At 40.4% G+C, this 22,127-nt stretch overlaps 1 protein-coding gene across 1 annotated transcript; it reads left to right on the top strand.

The window, feature by feature from the left end:
- Positions 1-1,480: 1,480 nt before the first annotated feature.
- Positions 1,481-21,890, top strand: LOC309566932 (uncharacterized protein; the record flags this gene model as incomplete). Its single annotated transcript, XM_082272261.1, has 8 exons — positions 1,481-2,647; positions 2,985-3,067; positions 14,846-15,002; positions 15,099-15,260; positions 16,932-17,057; positions 17,806-18,026; positions 19,158-19,192; positions 21,517-21,890. 8 exons carry the CDS (start codon positions 1,481-1,483, stop codon positions 21,888-21,890), a joined length of 2,325 nt encoding a protein of 774 aa, XP_082128387.1.
- Between the last annotated feature and the right edge of the window lie 237 nt (positions 21,891-22,127).

The following is a 22,127-nucleotide window of genomic DNA, read 5'->3' as shown; positions in this document are numbered from 1 at the left end:
TAATTCATTAATTTAAGTAATTTTTCAAATTTAATTTAGTTTTCATTTTTTAATTAAATGTAATGCTTTTTATTAAATTGTATATAACTATTAAAGTGTACAATTTTTTAAAATGTTAAAAATGTTACATTATTATAAAAAGATAAAAAAGTTAAAAAAGAAGTATAAATAATAAATAATAAAATAACAATCTATATTCTTAAACAAAATAAATGTATTAAATTATTAATATTATTATTATACAGGATTTATATAGCGCCAACAGTTTGCGCAGCGCTTTTCAATATGAGGGAAGACAATACAGTTACAATACAATTCAGCACAGGAGGAATCAGAGGGTCCTCGTCAGAGCTTACAATCTAGAAGGGAGGGTCAAGTAAAACAAAAGTCAATAACTGTGGGGGATGGGCTAATGGAGAAAATGGAAGTACAGTTGTTAGATGTCGGTAGGATAGGCTTCCTGAAGGGGAGGGTTTTCGGGGATCATCTAAAAGCTAATAGAGTAGGAGATAATCAGACAGATTGGGGTAAGGAGTTCCATAGGATTGGAGAGGCTCTGGAAAAGTCCTAGAGGTGAGGGAGGAGGTGACGAGGGAGCTAGAGAGCAGGAGGTTTTGAGAGGAACAAAGCGATTTACTAAAAAAATAATTTTAATTCATTTTTTTAAATGTCATTCATTTTTCAAAATTCAATAATTAATTCAATAAATCATGAATAATTAGTTCATCATCAATGTTTCATAATTAAGCAAGCAATGCTCCATGCATCACTGAGGAGTGTTCATTACTGAACAAACAGATCATAGGCAAATTACCCTTTGGGTTGGAGGAGGGCAGAATCTGGATTTAATAAATCTGGAAGCATAGTAGCTAGTATTATAAAAGAATCACTAAACATTTTTTTAGTTTGCTGGTGCAAAATTGTAATTGGGTTTCCAACCTCTTCATTGTAGCTTTTAAAGTATAATTGTAGTTGCATCAATAATTCTATTTTTTTCTTTGTAGTCAGGTTGTATAATTTTGATGTTACTAGCTTTCAACACATACATTCATACATACTTATGGTATTCAGACATAATAATAAATATGACATTTAGGGGTGTTACCAATAACTCAACACACAAAACATGTTAAAATGCTTGCACAGTGAGCCTGTTTGACATTCCTTAAATGTATTAAATATTTCCCTTTGTTTTATGGGTCAGCAATAAGGTTTTATCAGTTCATGCCTTTGTAGTTGAGTTTTACAAACAAATTATGTGGGAAGACTGTTAATACTGATTAAAAGCATATTATATGGACAGAATAATGCTAGATGGAAATGGTATTGTATGCTTGTAAAATGCCCATAAATATTACTCATTTACCTATTCCACCCAGTTCTCTTCTTATAAAAGCAGATTCAAGAGTCTGAAAGCATTTCATATAGTTTCTTGTAGGTATAATTGTGGCTCTGCTGAGGATCCAGCTCTGAAGCCACCATGAGCCATAACGCTAAGCACTGCCATTTTTCTGCTGGATCTCATATGGGAAGCCACCACGCTGGTGGATATCATTCAGGTCATGTGACTTCCCATCATGGAGGGTCACACATGTCACATCATGGAGGATCTAGCATGTCTCACCATGGAGGGTCTCATCCATCACATCATGGAGGTCACAACATTTCCCACCATGGAGGCTCGCACATGTCAAGTCATGGAGGTCACCATATGTCCCATTATGGAAGTCACCATAAATCCCACCATGGAGGCTCCCACACATCACATCATGGAAGTCACAATATGTCCCATCATGGGGGCTCACACATGTCACATCATGGGGGTCACCACACATCACATCATGGAGGTCACCATATGTCCCATCATGGGGGCTCAAACATGTCACATCATGGGGGTCACCACATGTCACATCAAGGAGGTCACCACATGTCTCAACATGGAGGTTCCCACATGTCAAGTCATGGAGGTCACCCAGTGACCCATCATGGAGGCTCTCACAAGTCACATAATGGAAGCCATCATACATTCCATCAGGGAGGCTCCCACATGTCAAGTCATGGAGGTCACCATATGTCCCACCATGGAGGCTCCCACATGTCAAGTCATGGAGGTCACCATATGTCCCACCATGGTGGCTCCCACATGTCAAGTCATGGAGGTCACCATATGTCCCACCATGGTGGCTCCCACATGTCAAGTCATGGAGGTCACCATATGTCCCACCATGGAGGCTCTCACATGTCAAGTCATGGAGGTCACCATATGTCCCACCATGGAGGCTCCCACATGCCAAGTCATGGAGGCCACCATATATCCCATCATGGAGACAACCACAAGTCCCATCATGGAAGCCATCACAAAAAAGAAGTGTCTTTCTCCAAACATGTTAGCCATGGTCATGAGGGTCACCATAGCACCCCTGGAGGACATGGTGGCTGGAGTGATAGCCTATTTGGCGTTAATGAGAAAGAGACCATGCAGCTTTTGAATGAGCGCTTATCATCCTACCTCAACAAGGTTCGCTCTCTTGAAATAGAAAATGCCCAGCTGGAGAGAAAGATTTGTGAATGGTATGCAAACAACCAACCAAAAACACCTCCTGATGGCACTCATTACTTCAGACTCATCGATGAGCTTCAGAACCAGGTAACTCATAGTTCACTCCAATAATTACAAATATCACGAAATGAAAGTCATTAAAGTATATCACAGGAATTATAGTTTATCAGAAAACATACTATATGCATACACTAAATAAGATAAATATATTTGGAAACTAGATAGCCAATATATAATTAGAAATAGGGTTAATATTAGGTTTTAAAAAAATTAATACATGCTGGTAAGATTATTAGCATTATTAAAATAAACTGGTTAGATTAACTTGTTTGTCTAAGACACTTAAATTGATCACATACTTTTTAAGTTTGAACTATTAAATACTGTACCTGTATTTTGACATCTTTTGAAATCTTTTGGATAGATTTCTGAGATTGCTATAGACAATTCAAGGATTCTTCTTGAGACTGATAATGCCAGGCTGACGGCTGATGATTACAAGAACAAGTAAGTGCTGAAAATGATATGCTTTGTACACAGGCTTAAAGCTAAGTTGAAACCTCTTTATTTTGTTACTGTAATGCAGTCAGGCTGCCTTTACAGTAACACATATGCTGCTTTTTCTGGTAATTTTTAAGGTGCTATGTGGTACAGAAAGGGTTAAAAAATACCCAGTAATATGCCTCTCTGCACACTGCTTTGACCAACAATGAGAACACTGTCCATTAGAGCAATGTGCAACAAGTGGGGCACAGTGTGAATCTTCAAAGTGTTTTCAGGAAAGGGTATTGTAACCACTTCAGCTCCGGAAGGGTTTATACCCATCCTGACCAGGTCATTTTTTGCAATACAGCACTGCATTATTTTAACTGATAATTGCGACGCTGTACCCAAATAAAAGTGATGTCCTTTTTTCCCACAAATAGAGCTTTCTTTTGGTGGTATTTCATCACCTCTGCGGTTTTTATTTTTTGCGCTCTTAACAAGTAACAAACGTCATTTTTGGGAAAAAATATTTTTTTTTTACTTTCTGCTATAAAAGACATCCCAAAAAAAAAATGTAAAAAATCAAATTTCTTCATACATTTAGGCCAATATGTATTCTGCCACATATTTTTGGTAAAGAAAAATCCCAATAGGCGTATATTGATTGGTTTGCGCAAATGTTATAGCATCTACAAACTATGGGATAGATTTAGGGACTTTTTATTTTTTTTATATTTTTTACTAGTAATGGCAGCGATCAGCGATTTTTAGCAGGGCTGCGACATTGCGGTGGACAAATCGGACACCAACTGACACTTTTTGGGGACCAGTGACACCAATACAGTGATCAGTGCTAAAAAAAAAGCACTGTCATTGTATAAATGACTCTGGCAGAGAAGGGGTTAACATCACGAGCAATCAAAGGGTTAAATGTGTTCCCGATGAGTCCTTTCTAACTGTGGGGGATATGCTTTGACTAAAGGAAAACAGAGATCTCCATTTTCCACTCTGGCAGAATGGTGGCCTGACTTGTTTACATAGGCAGACTGTCTGTAGTTTTGCCTCTCTCCAAATGATCACCGGGTTACCGCTGGACCTCCAGATTGGCTCCCGCTGTGTCCCCCCCCCCCCCCCAGTGCCAAAGAAGAAAAACACGTTCAGGCACGTGATCTCACACTTAAGAGCCACCCTGCCACAGTATATGTGGCAGTCCTTAAATGGTTAAGCCCTTGCCGAAAGTACATGGCAACTAACAAACCATTATAAGCAGCATATTTATTGAGGTTGTATGTCGTTATTTTAATCTGCAAAGGAGGAGGCTGGGACTGTGCATGAGAGGGAGGCAAAAAGTGTTTGTAGATTTCCGGGGCTGCTCATCTGGTGTTGGGTGCATCCTGCCATCTTTACAATGGATTGGGGATGGACAATGGTGTAAGTGGCTGAAGAGTTGGGCATTTGTTTAGGGAATAGAGCACAGCATTTTAATATATTGAGGATACTGTGGTGCACAGGCACTTTTTACGGAAGCATGTGAAAGGATCAACTTGCCCTATAAATTCAGAAAGTGTACACAATTAACCTAAATATGAGTTCCCTCACCTCCGCCCAATACTGAGCGATCCTAGGGCAACTCCAGAACATATGTATGTAAGTACCCACTTCCATCCCACATCGGGGACAATTCTTTGGGGGTATATTCTACACAGCCTCTGGGGAGTATAATACACCCTATGCAGGAATTTAATCTGAATTAGCTTGTCTCTAGAGGAAATCCGTAGCCGAACGCTCCCATCAAGGCAGTCCCCCCAGTCCTCCCTATCCAGGTCAGGAAGGTCAGCCTTCCATAAGTCCCACAGCCTGTCCAGTTTAGGGGAGTCTACCCACAGCAGATCCGAATAAAGCGCGCAGAGAGATTTAGGGACCAGCTTTCCATCCCGCTCTCCCCTGAGTTGGCACTGTTGGGTATTTCTGATGATGACCAGAGACCTAGATGCACCAAACTTCTTCTGGACTATCTCTTTTACTACGCAAAAAGGGAAATTATTCTGCATTGGAATAAATTTGAAAGGGTTTGGCTGCCATGGACGGCTTAAGTGATGCTTCTAACTAGATGTGGTAACCGTTTCCCTGGGTACAATTGGGTTCCCGGTCTGATGGTATTTGTGCCTTCTCCTGTGATGCCATGTTTTCACTACGATATTTTCTTCATGATTGTGGTTATATGTTGACACCCTCTGTATACAGCTGTACAGTTTCTTTTCACTTCTGTATACCCGTTTTTTTGTATGTTTTAATTTATGTGTTTCAATAAAGGAACAGTTTGGTTGTTAAAAAAAAATATGAGTTCCCTGTAATCTGTTGCAGCTAGATTTCAGAGTAAACTTCCCAGGTCACAGAGTGTGTATGTTCTGAAGTATGTGCTGTGTAGACCCCTGCCTTTTAGGAAATGTATTTCCTGCAACACAAACAGTGTTCCCAGATCACTAGGGTTTTCTACAAAAGATTTGAGTGGATTGGTGCATTACAACAATGCCTGGATGGAAATATAAGTATTAGATCTGGTAGGCAGTACTCCCTTTAATCTCCAAGTTCATTTTAAATTTGGACTCAAGTTTACTCTTTAACCTGAAACCAGACACTTTTTTTTTTAAAAGTATAACAACAAAAACATCAGCACTCTTTGGACAAACCTACTAAATGTAAGTATACCCCACCAATCCCAATTAATTTCCTCCATCTACAAAATACTACATGATGCCACCCCCCCCCCTTACTTCATTCCTATATACGCAAGTGGTCCCAATTTGTACAGAGACCCATATGTCTCCCCTGTTGGGATAAGATTTGGTCATCTGTTTCTAAATGCTTCAGATGCGTGGGTCTTCCTTTTCCTGGGCTGAAAAAAACCCAGATCAAACAGTTTATCACCTACAATTTATTGGCTGCATATAGGGTTATTCCATTATGCTGGTTATTAGCGGATCTACCTCCCCAGCCTTTATTTCTACACACTATTTCTGAGATCTGCAGAATGAAGTATCTCATTGCTTCTGTTAATTATACTTTGTTACAATTTAAAACATGGGAAGTATGGAACCAACTTGAGCATGGTATCCCTATTGATATGCCCTAATATGTATCTTCAGGCACCCTGTTTCTCTACCCTTGTATTGCTCCCCTCCTTCGACCTCTTATCCCTAAAATTCCATTCTTCTCTCTCTTTTACCCTTCCAAAAAAAAAAAAAAACATCAGCACTAAAGGTGAATAGGAGCCTCAAGTCTAATAAAATCAATAAAGACAATTTTGGGTGGTAAAGCTCTTCCATTCTCATTAGGGAAAAAGTTTATATATGAAGAAATCCGCAAAGCATATATCTTGCTACCCTCTTCAGATAGGAGAGCTGCAACAAAGACAAAAAAGATAGGGCACACCAGCCCTGAGCATTACCATAAAAATGATTTACTGGAGAAAAAGTCTCCAATATACTCACAAAAGTATTAAACTTCAGGCATAAATAATCAATCCAGTAGAGATACTCAGACGGTGCCCATCTGCAGGGGTGTCGTATGAATTTCCATTTGCATCTTATTTATTTGCTTCTTTTTTTTTTTTTTTTTCAATAAAAGCTTTATTAAACAACTGTAATAAACATGTACAGTATTAACAATAGCAATAAGACAGATGGTATAACTGTACAACATGTACATAAATTATGACATCAAGTTATGTTGAATCAAAAATCAGTGCAACAACATTAAATAACTACATCATCTCAAGAGGTACAGTGAGGGTATCCGAACACGATACCCTCCCTCAGATGAGGCAGGACCGGAAGATAAGTGCCTGCCTCAATGTAGGCCACTAGGGGGCAGTGAAGGAAGCGAAGATAAGAATTATAGAAGAGGAATAAAGGGAAAGAAAAAGGAAATGGAAAAAAGAGAGGGGGGAGGGGGAGGGGGAGGGGGAGGTGATGGAGTATTATTGACAGGTGGTACTTGATCAGATAGCTCATTGTAGAAATGTAAACAGAAGGTCCTGGTGGGATATGAAAGTTGGTTATGAGATTACTAATCCTCAATCAGTTTTTTGAAATCCGGGGAAAGAGTGAATATCAACCATGGTCTCCACATGGTATGGAAAGGTCCACTATTTTCTTTTTTGATGGCCAGAGTTTCCTCCATCTCATATGTGGAAGTTACCTTGTCTACCCAGTTCTTAGTCGTGGGAACGGATTTGGAGTTCCAGTATGTAGGTATAAGAGATTTGGCCGCGTTGAGAAGATGTCTCGTTAGGGACTTTTTGTACGACCTATATGAGAGTTTGTTGATGTGTAATAAGCAACTTGCTGCATTAAATTCTAGGGTGGAACCAGTGACAAGTTTGATCAAAAGCACAATTTTATTCCAAAAAGTTTTGATTAGTTCACAGTTCCACCAAATATGTAGAAAAGTGCCTGTGTGAGCTAGACACCTCCAACATCTTCCAGAATACTGTGGAGACCATGCCTTCATCTTCGCAGGGGTTATGTACCATTGCGTGCGGATTTTATATGATGTTTCTTGAGTTTTTGTGCTCAAAGAGCATTCGTGTGTAAATACACAGGCTTTCTCCCATTCCCTGTCAGAAATTTTGCGTGATAACTCGTGTTCCCATAGTTTTTTATATTTATCGACAAAATTCGACGACGGGGCTATAAGCCACTGATAGGTCATGGATGTCGTTTTCGATATTGGGGTCTGTCTCTCACATATCCTCTCAAAAGCAGTTAGTTGTCTAGCCCACAGAGTTTTCCTTTTAATATTTTGAACAAAGCTATGCAGCTGGATATAATTCCATTGGTTCATAAAGATGTTTTGGGGTTTTAGGTTGCTTAGATCATGAAGAGATAGGATTTTTTGATCACGAATGCAGTGTTTAATGAGCAAGGGATGGTCAGCAGAGCATGTTATATTGAGACCCGGAACAAAGTCTGGATTGTGGGAAACTGGGGTTAGAGGGCTCGGGTTAGTGGATATACTGTGTGACTTTGCCAACTTGTGATAAATGGTGAGGGTGGTGTTAATTAGGGGATGGTGTCTCACTTCAGGAGGGAAGTTGTGGGGGTCCGTCCATAGCAGGAACTGAGTAAGATACCGAGAGCAATGCCTCTCCAAGGCCACCCAGTCCTTTTGACTTGAATGGCAGTGCCAGTCGATCGCTCTAGTGAGGTGAGTGGCTTGGTAATATTTATAATAATCCGGCACCCCCATACCCCCATTGATCTTGGGTAATTGCAAGTATTTCAGTTGTATCCTAGGCCTTTTGTTGGCCCATATAAATTTCCTTTGAATAGTCGTCAGTTTCCTGAAAAAGGAGGAAGGTATTGTGATGGGTAAAGCGTGAAAAAGATAAAGTAGTCTAGGCAGGATGACCATCTTTAAGATGGCTGCTCTGCCGAACCACGAGAAGTGTTTGATATCCCATTTACTCAGGTCATTGGTGATATTTTTCAGGATTGGGATAAAATTAGTCTCATAGAGGGCATCTAGAGTTGGAGTAAGTTTGATACCTAAATATTTAAGTGAGGTTGAATCCCATTTGTAGGGGCAATTAGATTTAGTTAATTGTTTTATTTTGTCGGGAAGTGAAATGTCCATGGCTTCTGATTTGGAATGATTGATTTTAAAGTTCGATAAGTATCTGAAAGTGCGGAAATGTAAGTTCAATTTTGGGATGGAGATATGTGGCTGTGATATATAGAAAAGGAGATCGTCTGCATAAGCAGAAATTTTGAATTCTCTGTCTTTAATGGTGAAACCATGTACATCTGTATCTCTATTAATATGCCTAATTAATGGTTCTAGTGCCAATATAAAGAGGATGGGCGACAAAGGGCAGCCTTGTCTAGTTCCATTCTTTAGATGGATAGGGGCGGAAAGGATGTTATTCACCTTTACTTTGGCTGTGGGGTTAGAGTAAAGGGATCTTATCCAAGATAACATATGACCTCTCAATCCTACGTGTTCACATATCATCAACAGATAGTCCCAAGCCACTCTATCGAAAGCCTTTTCTGCGTCGGTTGAGATCAGCAGACCTTCGATTCCTAATTTATGGGCTCCGTGTATTAAATTCAGGGATCTGATAGTATTATCCCTAGCTTCACGTCCTGGCATAAAGCCTACTTGTTCAGGGCCTATAACCTGTTGTAATAGCGGTCTCAACCTGTTTGCCAAGATTTTCGCTAACAGCTTCACATCAAGGTTTAGTAAGGATATCGGTCTATAGCTTGCGCAGGTAGTCGGATCTTTATCCGCTTTCGGGATCACTGTGATGTGAGCAGTCAGAAAGTCATGTGATGGCTTATGCTGTTTGGTTAGTATGTTCAGTGCGTTTGTCAAGGGGGCGGTTAAAGATGCTTCAAACATCTTGTAATATTGAGACGTTAGTCCATCTGGACCAGGGCTCTTCCCATTTTTAAGGTCTAGGATTGCCAATTTGGTTTCTTCTGGGGAAATTTCTTTTTCTAATGCCTCTACGTCTCCGTCTGAAATCTGGGGAAGGCCACTGTCAACAATATATTGTTTCATAATTGAATGTCTGGAGCCTATGAGGTCGCTGGGTCTGTTCTGAGGGGGCAGATTGTAAAGCTTCTCATAGAAAGATCGGAAGGATTCCGCTATTTTTCTCGAGTCGTGTGTTAGTTTATTAGAGTTGTCCTTTAGTGACATGATATGTGTGGAGGCTTGTGTGTCTTTTAACGCCCTTGCTAGGTATTTGCTTCCCTTATCCCCAAATTCGTAGTATATTGCCTTTTTAAAAAAAAGGGATCTTTTTATTTTGTTATTTAAGATTTCGGATAGGGATTTCCTAAGAGATAATAGTTCTTGGTGGTGTTCTTTGGTTAATGACATTTTGTGTTGAGCCTCAAGGGTCGAGATTTTTGTGATCAGATCATGCATCTGATGCTCCTTCTCTCTCTTTCTCCTGGCCCCATATTTAATGAATTCACCTCTCACCACACATTTGTGGGCTTCCCACAGGGTCATGGGAGATATATCAGGGGATTTGTTTTCATTGAAGTAATTTGTGATTGTTGTTTGAATTTCACTTTGTATTTTAGCGTCTATCAAGAGAGAGGGGTTTAACCTCCAATTGAATACTGGTTTGCAATGTGTGGTTGAGGAGAGAGAGAGCGATATCGGAGCGTGGTCAGATGAAGAGATGACCCCTATATTAGCATCCAGAAGATTGGGAAGGTCCCTCTGAGTAATGAACAAGTGGTCTATTCTTGTGTATCTATTGTGTGGCGCCGAGTAGAAGGTGAAATCCCTGTCGACCGGGTGTAGCGATCTCCATGAATCCACCAGATTCAGTGATCTTAGTACATTTTTGATTTTTTTGAGTGATTGGTATTTAATACAGGAATGTCCTGAGGATGTGTCCTGGAGGGGGTTTAGGGGGACATTAAAGTCTCCACCTAAAATGATACAGCCTCTGGCAAAACTTTTCAGCTCATCAATAATTCTTGAGCAAAAGGACACATGTGCCTTATTTGGGAAATATACATTCGCTAATGTGGTTGGACGTCCGTATAATGTACCAGAGAGGAACAAGTACCTGCCATCTGGGTCTGAATGTTGGTTGTCAACTACGAAAGGTGCAGATTTGTGCATTAAAATGGCGACTCCTTTAGTCTTAGTGTCGGAGCTGGATGCCTCATATATCTTAGTGTAATTTTTGTCAGTCAGGGTAGGGATCTTAGGTCCCTTGAAATGAGTTTCCTGTAAAAACACAATTTTAGCTTTTGATTTTTTTAGTTCATATAGCAGCCTTCTCCGCTTTTCCGGAACATTAAGGCCGTTCACATTATGGGAAATTATCAATGGGTTCTTTCCCAGCTGCGAATAAGCCATGGCTAGTCAAGGGACAAAGAGATGTTGGACACGGACAGTGAGGGGAAGGAGAAGGGGATGGTAGAGAAAGAGCAAAAAGAAGAGAGAAAAAAAAAGGAAGGAAGGAAGAGTAGACAAGCAAAGTATATCACCGACACAGTGATCAACTGATCGTGTGGGTGAGAATCAAAATTAGGTTCAAATCAAAGAGTTATTTAACTTTGAATGAAATATTTATTGTAATCCCTACTGGGGGGCGAGTGGGAGGAGTACAGTCCGAACGGCCCGACGGGAGGCTGTAAAAATCTGAATAAAATTCAAATGTTATGCCAGTCTAAAACCGGACAACTCCCCATCCAATATTAACAAAAGAAAAAACTTAATGTATGCCTGGGATCAATATGTAACAATGGGCAACGGATGGGAGGACTGCAAGATCTGATATGTTTGTTGAATGACCAGTGTATCTCTAGGCGCAGCAAAAGTGCCCAGAAACACACAAACAACAAAAAAAAAAAAAAAAGGAGAGATTATAAAAAGGTACTGTGAGCTGGGATATGGTCTCGCAATCTATTATCAGGTTTATCACTTAACAGTTGCTATGACATGAATCTGAGACCCTTTCATCAATTTGAACAAATGGGGGCAAGTGTCACCCCAAGAACTAGGGGACCCTCGCTCTCCAGCCTCCAAGATCAGGGTAGCATTAAACTATGATATTAAATAAACCTTTACGTTGAATGGATCAAACCTTTCCCGCACTTAGAAAAAGGGAGAAGGAATAGAGTAGGGTCTTTGATCCTTATTGTTCCGTGTAAATGCTGTAAGAAGTTAGTTACAGTACCTTGGTGTAGACCCAGTTACAGTACCTTGGTGTAGACCCAAGAACAAAATCCGTTGGATATTTTAACAACTGTCCTCTGAAAGTCCCAGTATAGTTTCACTGTTTCGTTGCGATCTATTCAGACTCAGAGGAAGGAGAAAATAAAGAAAAAAGAGGCAAAAAGAGAAGAAGCAAACCTGTCAGGAGGCAAGGTTAATTAGATCAAATATCGACAACATGAGAAGTGTTATTGTGAAAGAACAGGAGTAGGCCTGTCATTCTAATGACTCAGTACATCTGAAACTCCTAAAGTTGAAACCAACTGCACAATATCGACATCATGTGGCGAAATAAAATATTGCAAACCATAAGTTAAACGTATTTCCATTAATGGAGTGTGATAACATCTTGTAAAATAATATGGCAGATCTTCATGGAAGCAAATCCCTGTGCGTAGAAACCTTCCATGGTATTCAATCAATCAGGGTTTACACGTGAGTAGTCTTAATATTCATAGATGAGTTGAAAACTGGACATCATGAATCTGGCAAATATCATGTTCCTGTGTTCATTTCCAACTTTGAAAAGTGATAGTCTGTATGCTGACAATTTCTTGTGGACAGAGTGAAGCAATACAGCTACCAATTATTTCTGTGGGTCTAGCACCATCTACTGGGCAGATGGTCAAAAATCAATATCTTTGAGAAAATGTGAAGTAATAGAGCTTGGGCCAAAAGAACAAAGCAAAAAAAAAAAAAAAAAAAAAAAAAAGGAAAGAAGCTTGCAGTCAATTTCAGATTGAGCGAGCAGGATCAGGTGTGATCTCTGGACCTGGGGTTTTAGGAGGTGAGGAGAAAGCGTTGTGAAGATCTCTACTTTTGAATTTCTTTCCTCCATGTTTAGTTGCAGGTGACCTCGTTGATGTTGAACATGAAGCATCGTGAGTATCACTCATAGATGGAGGCAACAAAAATTCTGCGTACCATTCTGGCAATGAGATTGGATCCAGATTTAGGTTAGCACAGAATATGGGGAGATCATCTGGTGTGCGAAGAAAAAATTGTTTTCCTTGATAGGACGCCTGGACCGCAAAGGGGAATTTCCACCTGTAGGTAATATTTCTCTCTTTTAAGGCTTCCAACACAGGTCTGACAGCCTGTTCTTCAGTGTGATGGGGGAGAGATCCTGGTATAATTGAATAGGTGTTTCATTGAACAAGATCCGTTCATTTTGCCTTGCCTTATAGAGGATTTCCTCTTTAACTGAATGATTTGAGAGGCAACAAATTATGTCTCTTGGGGGGTTGGGGTCTGGAGCTTTGGGTCTGAGCGCACGGTGGGCTCTGTCAAACTCAATCGGGGACTCTGCAGGTCTCTCCAAAAGATTATTAAAAATGGAGGTCACCACTGGTCTTATATTTTCACCGCTGACCGTTTCAGGTATCCCCCTAATCCTAATGTTATTACGTCGCCCCCGATTGTCCAAATCCTCCAGGTGACGGTTCATGGCAATAAGATGTTCAGAGTGCGAGGTGGCTACATTCTCAAGTCTTTTAATAGCCTTATCTCTGCTTTTTCCCGCTCTCTCCCCAACCGCAATTTGTTCAGTGATCCTCAGTATGTCTGCCTTCAGGTCAGTTATAGCTACCGCAAATGAATTTTTTATGTCTGCGGTTATGTCTGCAGCAAACACAGTCATGTCTTTAAATGTGAGTTGTCTGTCAGAATGCGGAAAATCGCCTACCGTATCCTCCGATGCGGTGATTGAGTCTGCATCATATTCTTCTTCTTCTTCCTGTGTTGGTCGTCTCGCCATGTTGGGGCCTGCCTTGTTCCTCCTCACGGGGGCTTGTGTTTTGAATATGTCGGCGATCCCCTTGCTGTTAACAACTTTTCCAGTGCGCTGTGATTTCCCCTGTGATCCTGTCTTTAGTATCCTGCCCATTGTAGGTTATTTTACATTCTGGGTGCGGCCATATGATGGATGGAGAATCGTCCTGAGACCGGCGCTCTCTTCTTAGGCGACCATCTTCGCCGTGCGCCAAGCCCCCAAGTTTATAAGGCTACTTCAAGTATTACAATGCTAAGTGGATGGGTGAGTGAGTCCCGGCTTTGTATATATCCCCCGCCACGTGCAGATAGTGCCAAATTTCTCAGGCTGCCAGAGAGGGGCAAGCAGTAGTGTTGTATTGCAGCCAGCTGAACCAGTTTATCCTCAGGGGTAGATACTGGAAATGCTGAGTGGTGTGCTGCCTGCTGAGTGTCTCTGTCCCCTTTTGCAGCCAAGATGGCCGACTACAGTGCTGTGGGAGCTGCAAGTTTTGTTGGGGCCTTATTATGAGGGGTCGGAGGGGATGGATGGATGGATAGGGCACCCAGAGGAGGAAGGAGGGCCTCTGTATACTATGGCCTCACCGGATCCCGGGGTTCGCGGTCACGGCCTGCAACAGGAAAGGCAGCGGCTTCGGAGCTTGACTAGGCCGCAGAAAAGAAACGATCCCTCGATCTAGCCTTTCTCTCCCCTCTTCCTCTCAAAGCCGCCCAAATGTCAATCCCCGGGGTGTAGATGGACCCCCCTTGGTGTTTGCGGCCTCCGCAGATGCGGTCTTACCGTGTCCCGGATCGCGGCCGGGCGCCGCTTTTAGGCAAGACCGCGGCTTTAGGGCCCGACTAGGCCTCGGCTGAAAAATTTCTCCCGGAGGCAAAATGGAACGCTGGCGGAGATCCTCAAGGTCCGGTGCAGCCGATTGTGGTGCTGATATGCCTCTACAATGAGTTAGAAGGGAGGATTAGTCAAGATTGTAATCGCAGAAAGCGGAGCTTCCCTGCGAGACGTCCGTCCTGGTCAGCCTCCGGCCACGCCCCCCCTGCTTCTTAAGAACTCCAGTGATTAATTATCTTCATTTAGGTTCAACATGTTTCCCTTCTGTAATGCTCACCTAAACTTCAGGGAGAAAGGGAAATGTCAACAGTGATGTCCCCGGGTATATTGAGCCAATGAGTGCCATGAGTGCCTTATCTCAGTGTTGTCCACCCATTGACATTTTCAGTGAACTTATTTTTTTGTTCTGTTTGATTGGTCATCTAATATATTTTTCAAAGATCTGAATTGGAAGATGCTCTGGCCAGTAATGTGGAGATGGATGTCAAAAATCTAGGAAGAGTGCTGGAAGGACTTAGTGGGGAAGCATCAGAACTGGGGATGCAGGTCGAAAGCCTCCAAGAAGAAATGGACAATCTGAGAAATAACAGTGAGGGGGTAATATACCTTAAAAATGTTTAACTATAATATTATACAGATGTTGGTACTTCATTTTCTAATGAATCTTTCATTTTAATGCATGACCCTTGATAGGAAATAGAATCCCTCCTCTCCCAACTGGGTGCCAGAATCAACATTGAAATGAATGCTGCTCCATCCATTGATCTAAATGAAGCCTTGTCTGAGATTCGAGAGGAATATGAAACTCTAATGGAAAGAAACCTTAGAGAAGCCGAAAGTTTGTTCCTTGAAAGGGTAAAATTACAGTTTTTGCTGTAAGAATATGAATGTATGGAGCAAAAAGGCCAAACTACGAACATTAACAATTTATAAAAAAATAAAATCAGTCTGCAGGAGAGTATTATAAGTAGGCAAAGTGTTTGTGCACTGCAATGTAACTGCAGTCTTCCGGGGTACTTTTAATTATATATATATTGGCATACATGGGCATTCTTTTGTGGACAGAATTTGGGAGGAAGAACGCCAAAAGAACATATAATTGTCCAGATTCCTTATGTCTTTTGATGAACGTAAATTTTTTAACAGACAGGACAGCCAGAGCTATTCCACCAGCAGTGGAGAATGTGGCCTTCAGGTTGTTTTGTGGCTTTCCCTCTTGATTGGTGGGACTCCATTTTTAAGTACTTCCTTCATGAACAGCACATTATCTTACATATTTGTGACCATTAAAGGATAAGTTCACCTTTACAAAAATAATAAATGCAATAATTTTTTTTTTGTTAGGAGCTTATAATGCATTGCACCCATGATCAGCAGATCATGGGTGTAAGTCCTTGGTGCTGCAGACTGCCTGTGTACCTGTCTGCCCATATCTCTGATATGGGCAGGCATTTACACTCTGGAAGCTCAATGAACTGCCTAGAGCAGTGGTCCTCAACCCTGGCCTACAGGGCCCACTAACAGGCCAGATTTTCAAGATAACTGAAATACATCCCAGGTGATATCATTTGCTGCTCAGTGATTGCAGTACTCTAGTCTGCATCTCCCCAAGGTAATACCTAAAATCTGGCCTGTTAGCGGGCCAGGGTTGAGGACCACTGGTCTAGAGCGCTCAACAGTGCCCTGGTAGTTCATTGAGAACTGCAAGCTAACAATCGCAAAGGCTGTCAATACTTGTAGTTTTTACAGAAAACTGTGAATGAACATTGTGGCTGTTTTTTTTTAGATTGTGACAGTGAGCAGGGGAATAAGATCCCACGCTTGCTGTCAAAACGAGGGATCGGAGGGCCCATGCATCTGTAACATATTACATCCTGAACATGGGTGCAACATGTAACATGTTACAAAAGGTGAATTTATCCTTTAAGGTTAAAGCAGGAATAAACCCAAAAACACATTGCAAGCTTACCAATTTTAAGAGTGGCAGCTGCTTTTTTCCATCTGTTTTCACCTGATAATCTGGCCAGTAATCCTCCTACTGTATACAGTGCCCCCCAATCTGGATAAAGGAGCACAGGGGCACCTTTAGGCAGCAGCATTGTCAGTATAAGGGGGGGGGGAGGTTGAAAAACAGACTTACTGACTTGATCACCAGGGGAAAATAAAAGAAAGAAAACAAATGCATCCATCACATCTAAGAAGTGATAAGCTGCAATATAATAAATGTTTGCTTTTGAGTTTAATAGTGCCATTAAGCCACATATCCAAACATTACCAATGATCTTATTTTTTTTGGCGTCATCAAGGACCGTCTGATACTGTGACTAAAGTATGACATGCCCTACAGGCCCCCTATCCTCTTCCCTAAGCTGTGACCACCTCCTCCCTGCTCCATATATCATATCCTTAAACAATTCCTCACCCATTCTTAACCCTTCTCCCAGTAGATAAAAACCCAATGTGTTTCATGCATTCATTTATAATCATAGATATATTCTTTCATTCTTGTGTGTTCTATTCCCGTAGAGTCAGGAGTTAACTCAGGAAGTGGAGTTTGGTTCAGAAGAGCTGCAGTCTATTGAAACTGAACTAATTGAGATGAAGCGCTGTATGCAGGCCCTGGAAATTGAGTTACAAAGTGAACTGAGCTTGGTATGTTCTCAAAAAGTAGAAGTACTTTATTATATAGTATACATTTTTGCCCGAAAACCTACATCTTGCTAGGGTAAAAAGTGGATGAAGGCCCTGGATTGACGTGGATGTTATCCATTGGATTTCAAAAATGAAACCTAAGTAACAAGGCTTATTGGTTAAAGGAGGGAAAGCGAATGCCCTATTCTGAGTTGGCTCTTGATTGAAGTATAGGCTGTCTGAGGTACAATGAAGGATGTGAATTCTGTTTGATCACATAAAGCTTCCTTTCAGTACAAATTCAACAAAATTTACTTTTTTCTTTACATGTCAGTTCTGGCACACATATTATGTGGTATTTATGCACTTACTAGGGTATTACTAAAGTATTTCAGTTTTTCTTTAACGGGTTTACTTACCTAACAATGTTTTAACTATTGTAAACCCTTGTAGATACTTTGGACTTTCTTTATAACTGGGATATTACTACAGGGCTAATCTTAAGGTTTATAGGTAATGATGCACCATTATTCAAGAAGGGTAAAAATCATCAACTGGGAAAGCAAAGAACAGTAAACATCATTTGAGATATATATATATACATATATATATACCAATACACAAAACAGTGTCCACCCATTTTTTCCTATTATGCTGAAATGTATAAACAGTCCGAGAAAAATATGAGCTCATTTAGGTTGATCATGAAGGCTGTACCTAAAATAATAAATGTTGATTTTAATCAGGGTTTATATGACTTTTATTTCAGAAATCAGCTCTGGAGGGCACTTTGGCTGAGATGGAAGCTAGCTTTGGCTCCAAACTTGCTGAATTGCAGTGCCTGATCAATAGTTTGGAGTCTGATCTGGCACAGATTCGGTCAGACCTAGAACGTCAGAACCAGGATTATAAGATTCTCATGGACCAGAAGACCCATTTGGAGATGGAGATAGCCACCTACAAACGCTTGCTGGATGGACATGACATTGAGTAAGTATGGCTAACAAGTACATTAAATGAAAGCACATCGGTTAAATACTAATATTACAGCTCCCAAATACAGCTGGGATGCAAACTTTCTTATAAAAGCAATGGAAGAAGAAAACCATAGCAAAACTGAACCTATTGTTCAATACTGAGAGAACAAATTTGCAAAGAAATTGAGTGAGACCAGGCTTATATCCAGAAAATGAGCCAATCTGTCAAATTTTCCATTTTTCCTCATTTATTTTTTACATACTTCTTTAGTGTTTTGTTAAAATCCTTCACTTTTGAAGGATACCAGCCCCATACATCAAAACCCCTGGGGTCTCCTCTACCCAGAGGGTCTTGGTTTTTTGGGGCCCTTACTATGTTATCATCTTCGTATGAGTTCCAAAAACAACAGGAAATGCCATTTCGAAATATTAGTCTAGTACTTAAGAGTATCGTGCTCTTCCGCACATTCAGTACTCATAACAAGGCATTGTAGAACTGCGACGGACAATTTATGTAGACCTTACATGCTTAAACGGACTTCAGTAGGGACAAGTAAGTTGTACACCTATAAACTTCTGGTGGTCTTCTGCTGGACCAATTTCTGTGTGACTATGCAACAAATTAAAGGGACAATGACACCAATACTACTTTGTTTAGTCTTGTGATCACTGTGGAAAAAAGGTAGGGTGAAATTTTGGGGAAGCAACTTCTCTATCTACACTTGGTGGCTATATTTATAGTTTAACATACTGTACATCTCACTGAAATTATCCTTATTACTCAGCTGTAGCAAGAAATGATTTGTTTTCTTGTGCTCAGAAAGGGTTATTACCTCACTTTCTGAAATAATATATTATACTATAGTGATAGATAGATAGATAGATAGATAGATAGATAGATAGATAGATAGATAGATAGATAGATAGATAGATAGATAGATAGATAGATAGATAGATAGATAGATAGATAGATAGATAGATAGATAGATAGATAAAGAGATGATAGATAGATAGATAGATAGATAGATAGATAGATAGATAGATAGATAGATAGATAGATAGATAGATAGATAGATAGATAGATCGATAGATAGATAGATTTTTTATTTATGAACTGGATTTAGCTATTTTGTTTCCCTTACAGTGTTTCCGGCCATCACATGTCCCACGGGCAACATGGTAAGTTCAGCAATAATGTGATAAAATGTATACAATTAAATAAGACGAACTAAAATTATGACTGACGAACATGAACAGCAATATGTCTCCTCTGGTATTGCCCAGGGCGTCTGAGATTTTCTGGCCTTCTTTGGAAATTCAGCAAACTGTTTAAAAAAATAAAAATAAACATTTTGATAATCTGTAATGGTTTTTGCACATGGTCCCATTAGTGTACTTCAATAAGTATTTACGGTACTTTAGTCACAAACAATAACATGATCTTGAGTGTTCTATGAACCAATACATGTTTTTAGTTATATTTAGTCTCATTGAATTTACGGTAAGACCTAAACTGTTGTATTGCATTAAACACTAGAATAAAATATTCTGAATTAAAAGCATCACCTCAGTGCTGGACTCTTATTTCATAGTTTTCTAAGCTTCATGTAGATTTAATCAAGTTACAAGAGGTTTTAACCGGTTGCCGACCGCCGCACGACTATGTACTGCGGCGGTCAGCCCCGGCCAGGCAGAGTGACGTATGGATACGTCACTCGCCTGTCACTGACTTGCGAGCCTATTGCGGGCGGGCGCGCGCCCGCCGCGGCTCGTTCACAGACAAGTCAGTGCGTGTGTCCGGCGGACTCGATGTCCCCCGGACACACTACGATCGCTCCTGTGAAGGGAGAAAGGCGGAGCGGCTTATGTAAACAAGCCGCCCGTCATTCTCCCTGGTGTAAAAATGAAGATCAGGCAATTCTACTATGTAGAACTGTTGATCTTTGTTTTTACACCAATAGCAATGTCCCTGCACAGTTAGAAACACGCCCCTAGGACACACTTAACCCCTCCCTGTCCAATAAAGTTAACCCCTTCCCTGCCAGTGTCATTTTTGCAGTAACAGTGCATATGTATAGCACTGATTACTGCAGTAATGTCACTGGTACCCCCAAAAGTGTCAAAAATGTCAGTCAAGGGTCCGATCTGTCCGCCGCAATGTCGCAGTACCGCAAAAAAAATCGCAGATCGCCGCCATTACTCGTTAAAAAAAAAAACACCAAAAATGACAAAAATCTTTCCCTTTGTTAGTAAACGCGATAACTTTTGCGCAAACCAATCAAAATACGCTTTTTGCGATTTTTTTTTACCAAACATATGTAGCGTAAAACAATTTGGCCGAAAATGTTAAAAAATTTTGATTTTTACATTTTTTTGGGGGGGAATTTCATATAAAAAAATGTGAAAAATATTGTTATTTTTGCAAAAATTACGCTCTTTTTTTGTTTATAGCGCATGATCAAAAAATCGCACAGGTGATCAAATACCACCAAAAGAAAGCTCTGTTTGTGGGAAAAAAAGGACGTGAAATTCGTTTAGGTACAGCGTCGCACGACCGCGCAATTGTCCGTCAAAGTCACGCAGTAAAAAATCGCAAAAAAAAAACCCTGGTCTTTTAGCAGCCAAATCCTCCGGGGCTTAAGTGGTTAAGTGAGAATTTATTACCATAAAAATTGTTGTCTTGCATATATTAAAGTAGAAGTAAAGGCAAAACACTTTTTTTTTTTTTAAGGTGAGGGTTACAATTCTTGCCTTTTTTGCCATAGACATGTCCGAAAAGAGGAATTTCACTCCACTTCATTTCCCATGGCCAAACCAGGAAGTGAGAAGTGTGAGGGAAACTGGGGGTGTCAACTGGGTCACCAGAACTAGTGTTCCCAGTTAACTAGTATCCCCATTTAAAGATTTACCCTCTATTACTGTCCTGGTGTCAATCTAAAATTTGGGATTTTCTTTTACTTTTTTTCACTTTTAATGATAACGGTAAACAGGACAAACAGAGAGTGTGAATCTTCCTCACAAGGCAAAGAAAGCAATACAAACTGAAAGATGTTCTATTCTCTCTCCAGGCAATCCAAAACTAGAACAAAAAAAGTTTTGCCCTTAGTTACACCAAATCACCACAAGCTTAATTTATTTAAAAACCTCTAAAAGTAAAAGTTAGGGTTTTTAAACCAGAGAAATAGTCACAATAAGTCCATTTATGCTTACTAGTTGTGCCCCTCCAAGCTGACGTGTGAAGCCCTGCTGGTGCTCAGGATTACAGGGATGTTGGCATGAAAAGTGACTCATCCAGTGAGAGGAGAGAAACACTCAGATACAAATTCAGATTTACATTTTCCAACACTTATGTTCTAAAGTAAGTTTGCATCTAATTATCAACACAGAAAGCTCTTATTTCATAATCTTTGATAAATGAGAAGTATGGCCACTAAGCTATGTATACAACTCATCTTTGTGCCAAATAATAACTTAATAATTTCTGTGTGCCTTGGACTTTTCAGGATATCATCACAGCATGATGCATCATCACTCAGAGCACCATCATGTGGGCCATCACACGTCAGGCCACCACCATGGAGGACATCACTCTTTTGGGCACCATCATGGTGACCACAAATTTTCGGGTCACTCTTCTGCTCACCAGAATGGAGGACATCACTCTTCTGGTCACCAGAGTGGAGGACATCACTCCTCTGGTCACCAGTGTGGAGGACATCACTCCTCTGGTCACCAAAATGGAAGGCATCACTCTTCTGGTCACCAAAGTGAAGGCCATCACTCCTCTGGTCACCAGAGTGAGGAACACCACTCCTCTGGTCACCAGAGTGGAGGACACAGTGGTGAGGGGCATCACTCTTCCGACCACCACAATTAGGGTGACCAGTCTTAAAACAATAGTATCTATTATTGCATCAATGTTATTTCTTTAGATGCTTTTCAGATAGTATATATATATATATATATATATATATATAATCTCCTTTTCCCCTTTTCTATCTATATATATTTATCAGAAGATGGAAATTGTATGTGATAAATAATCAAGTGGTCTCAGGGCAACACATATATTTAGTGTCAAAGTAAACAGGGAGTTAGAGAATGTAGATGAATC

The sequence above is a fragment of the Pelophylax lessonae genome, assembly GCF_965119305.1.
Source record: "Pelophylax lessonae genome assembly, chromosome: 11".
NCBI classification, from domain to species: Eukaryota; Metazoa; Chordata; class Amphibia; order Anura; family Ranidae; genus Pelophylax; species Pelophylax lessonae.
This window is presented reverse-complemented; position numbering and strand designations above follow the sequence as displayed.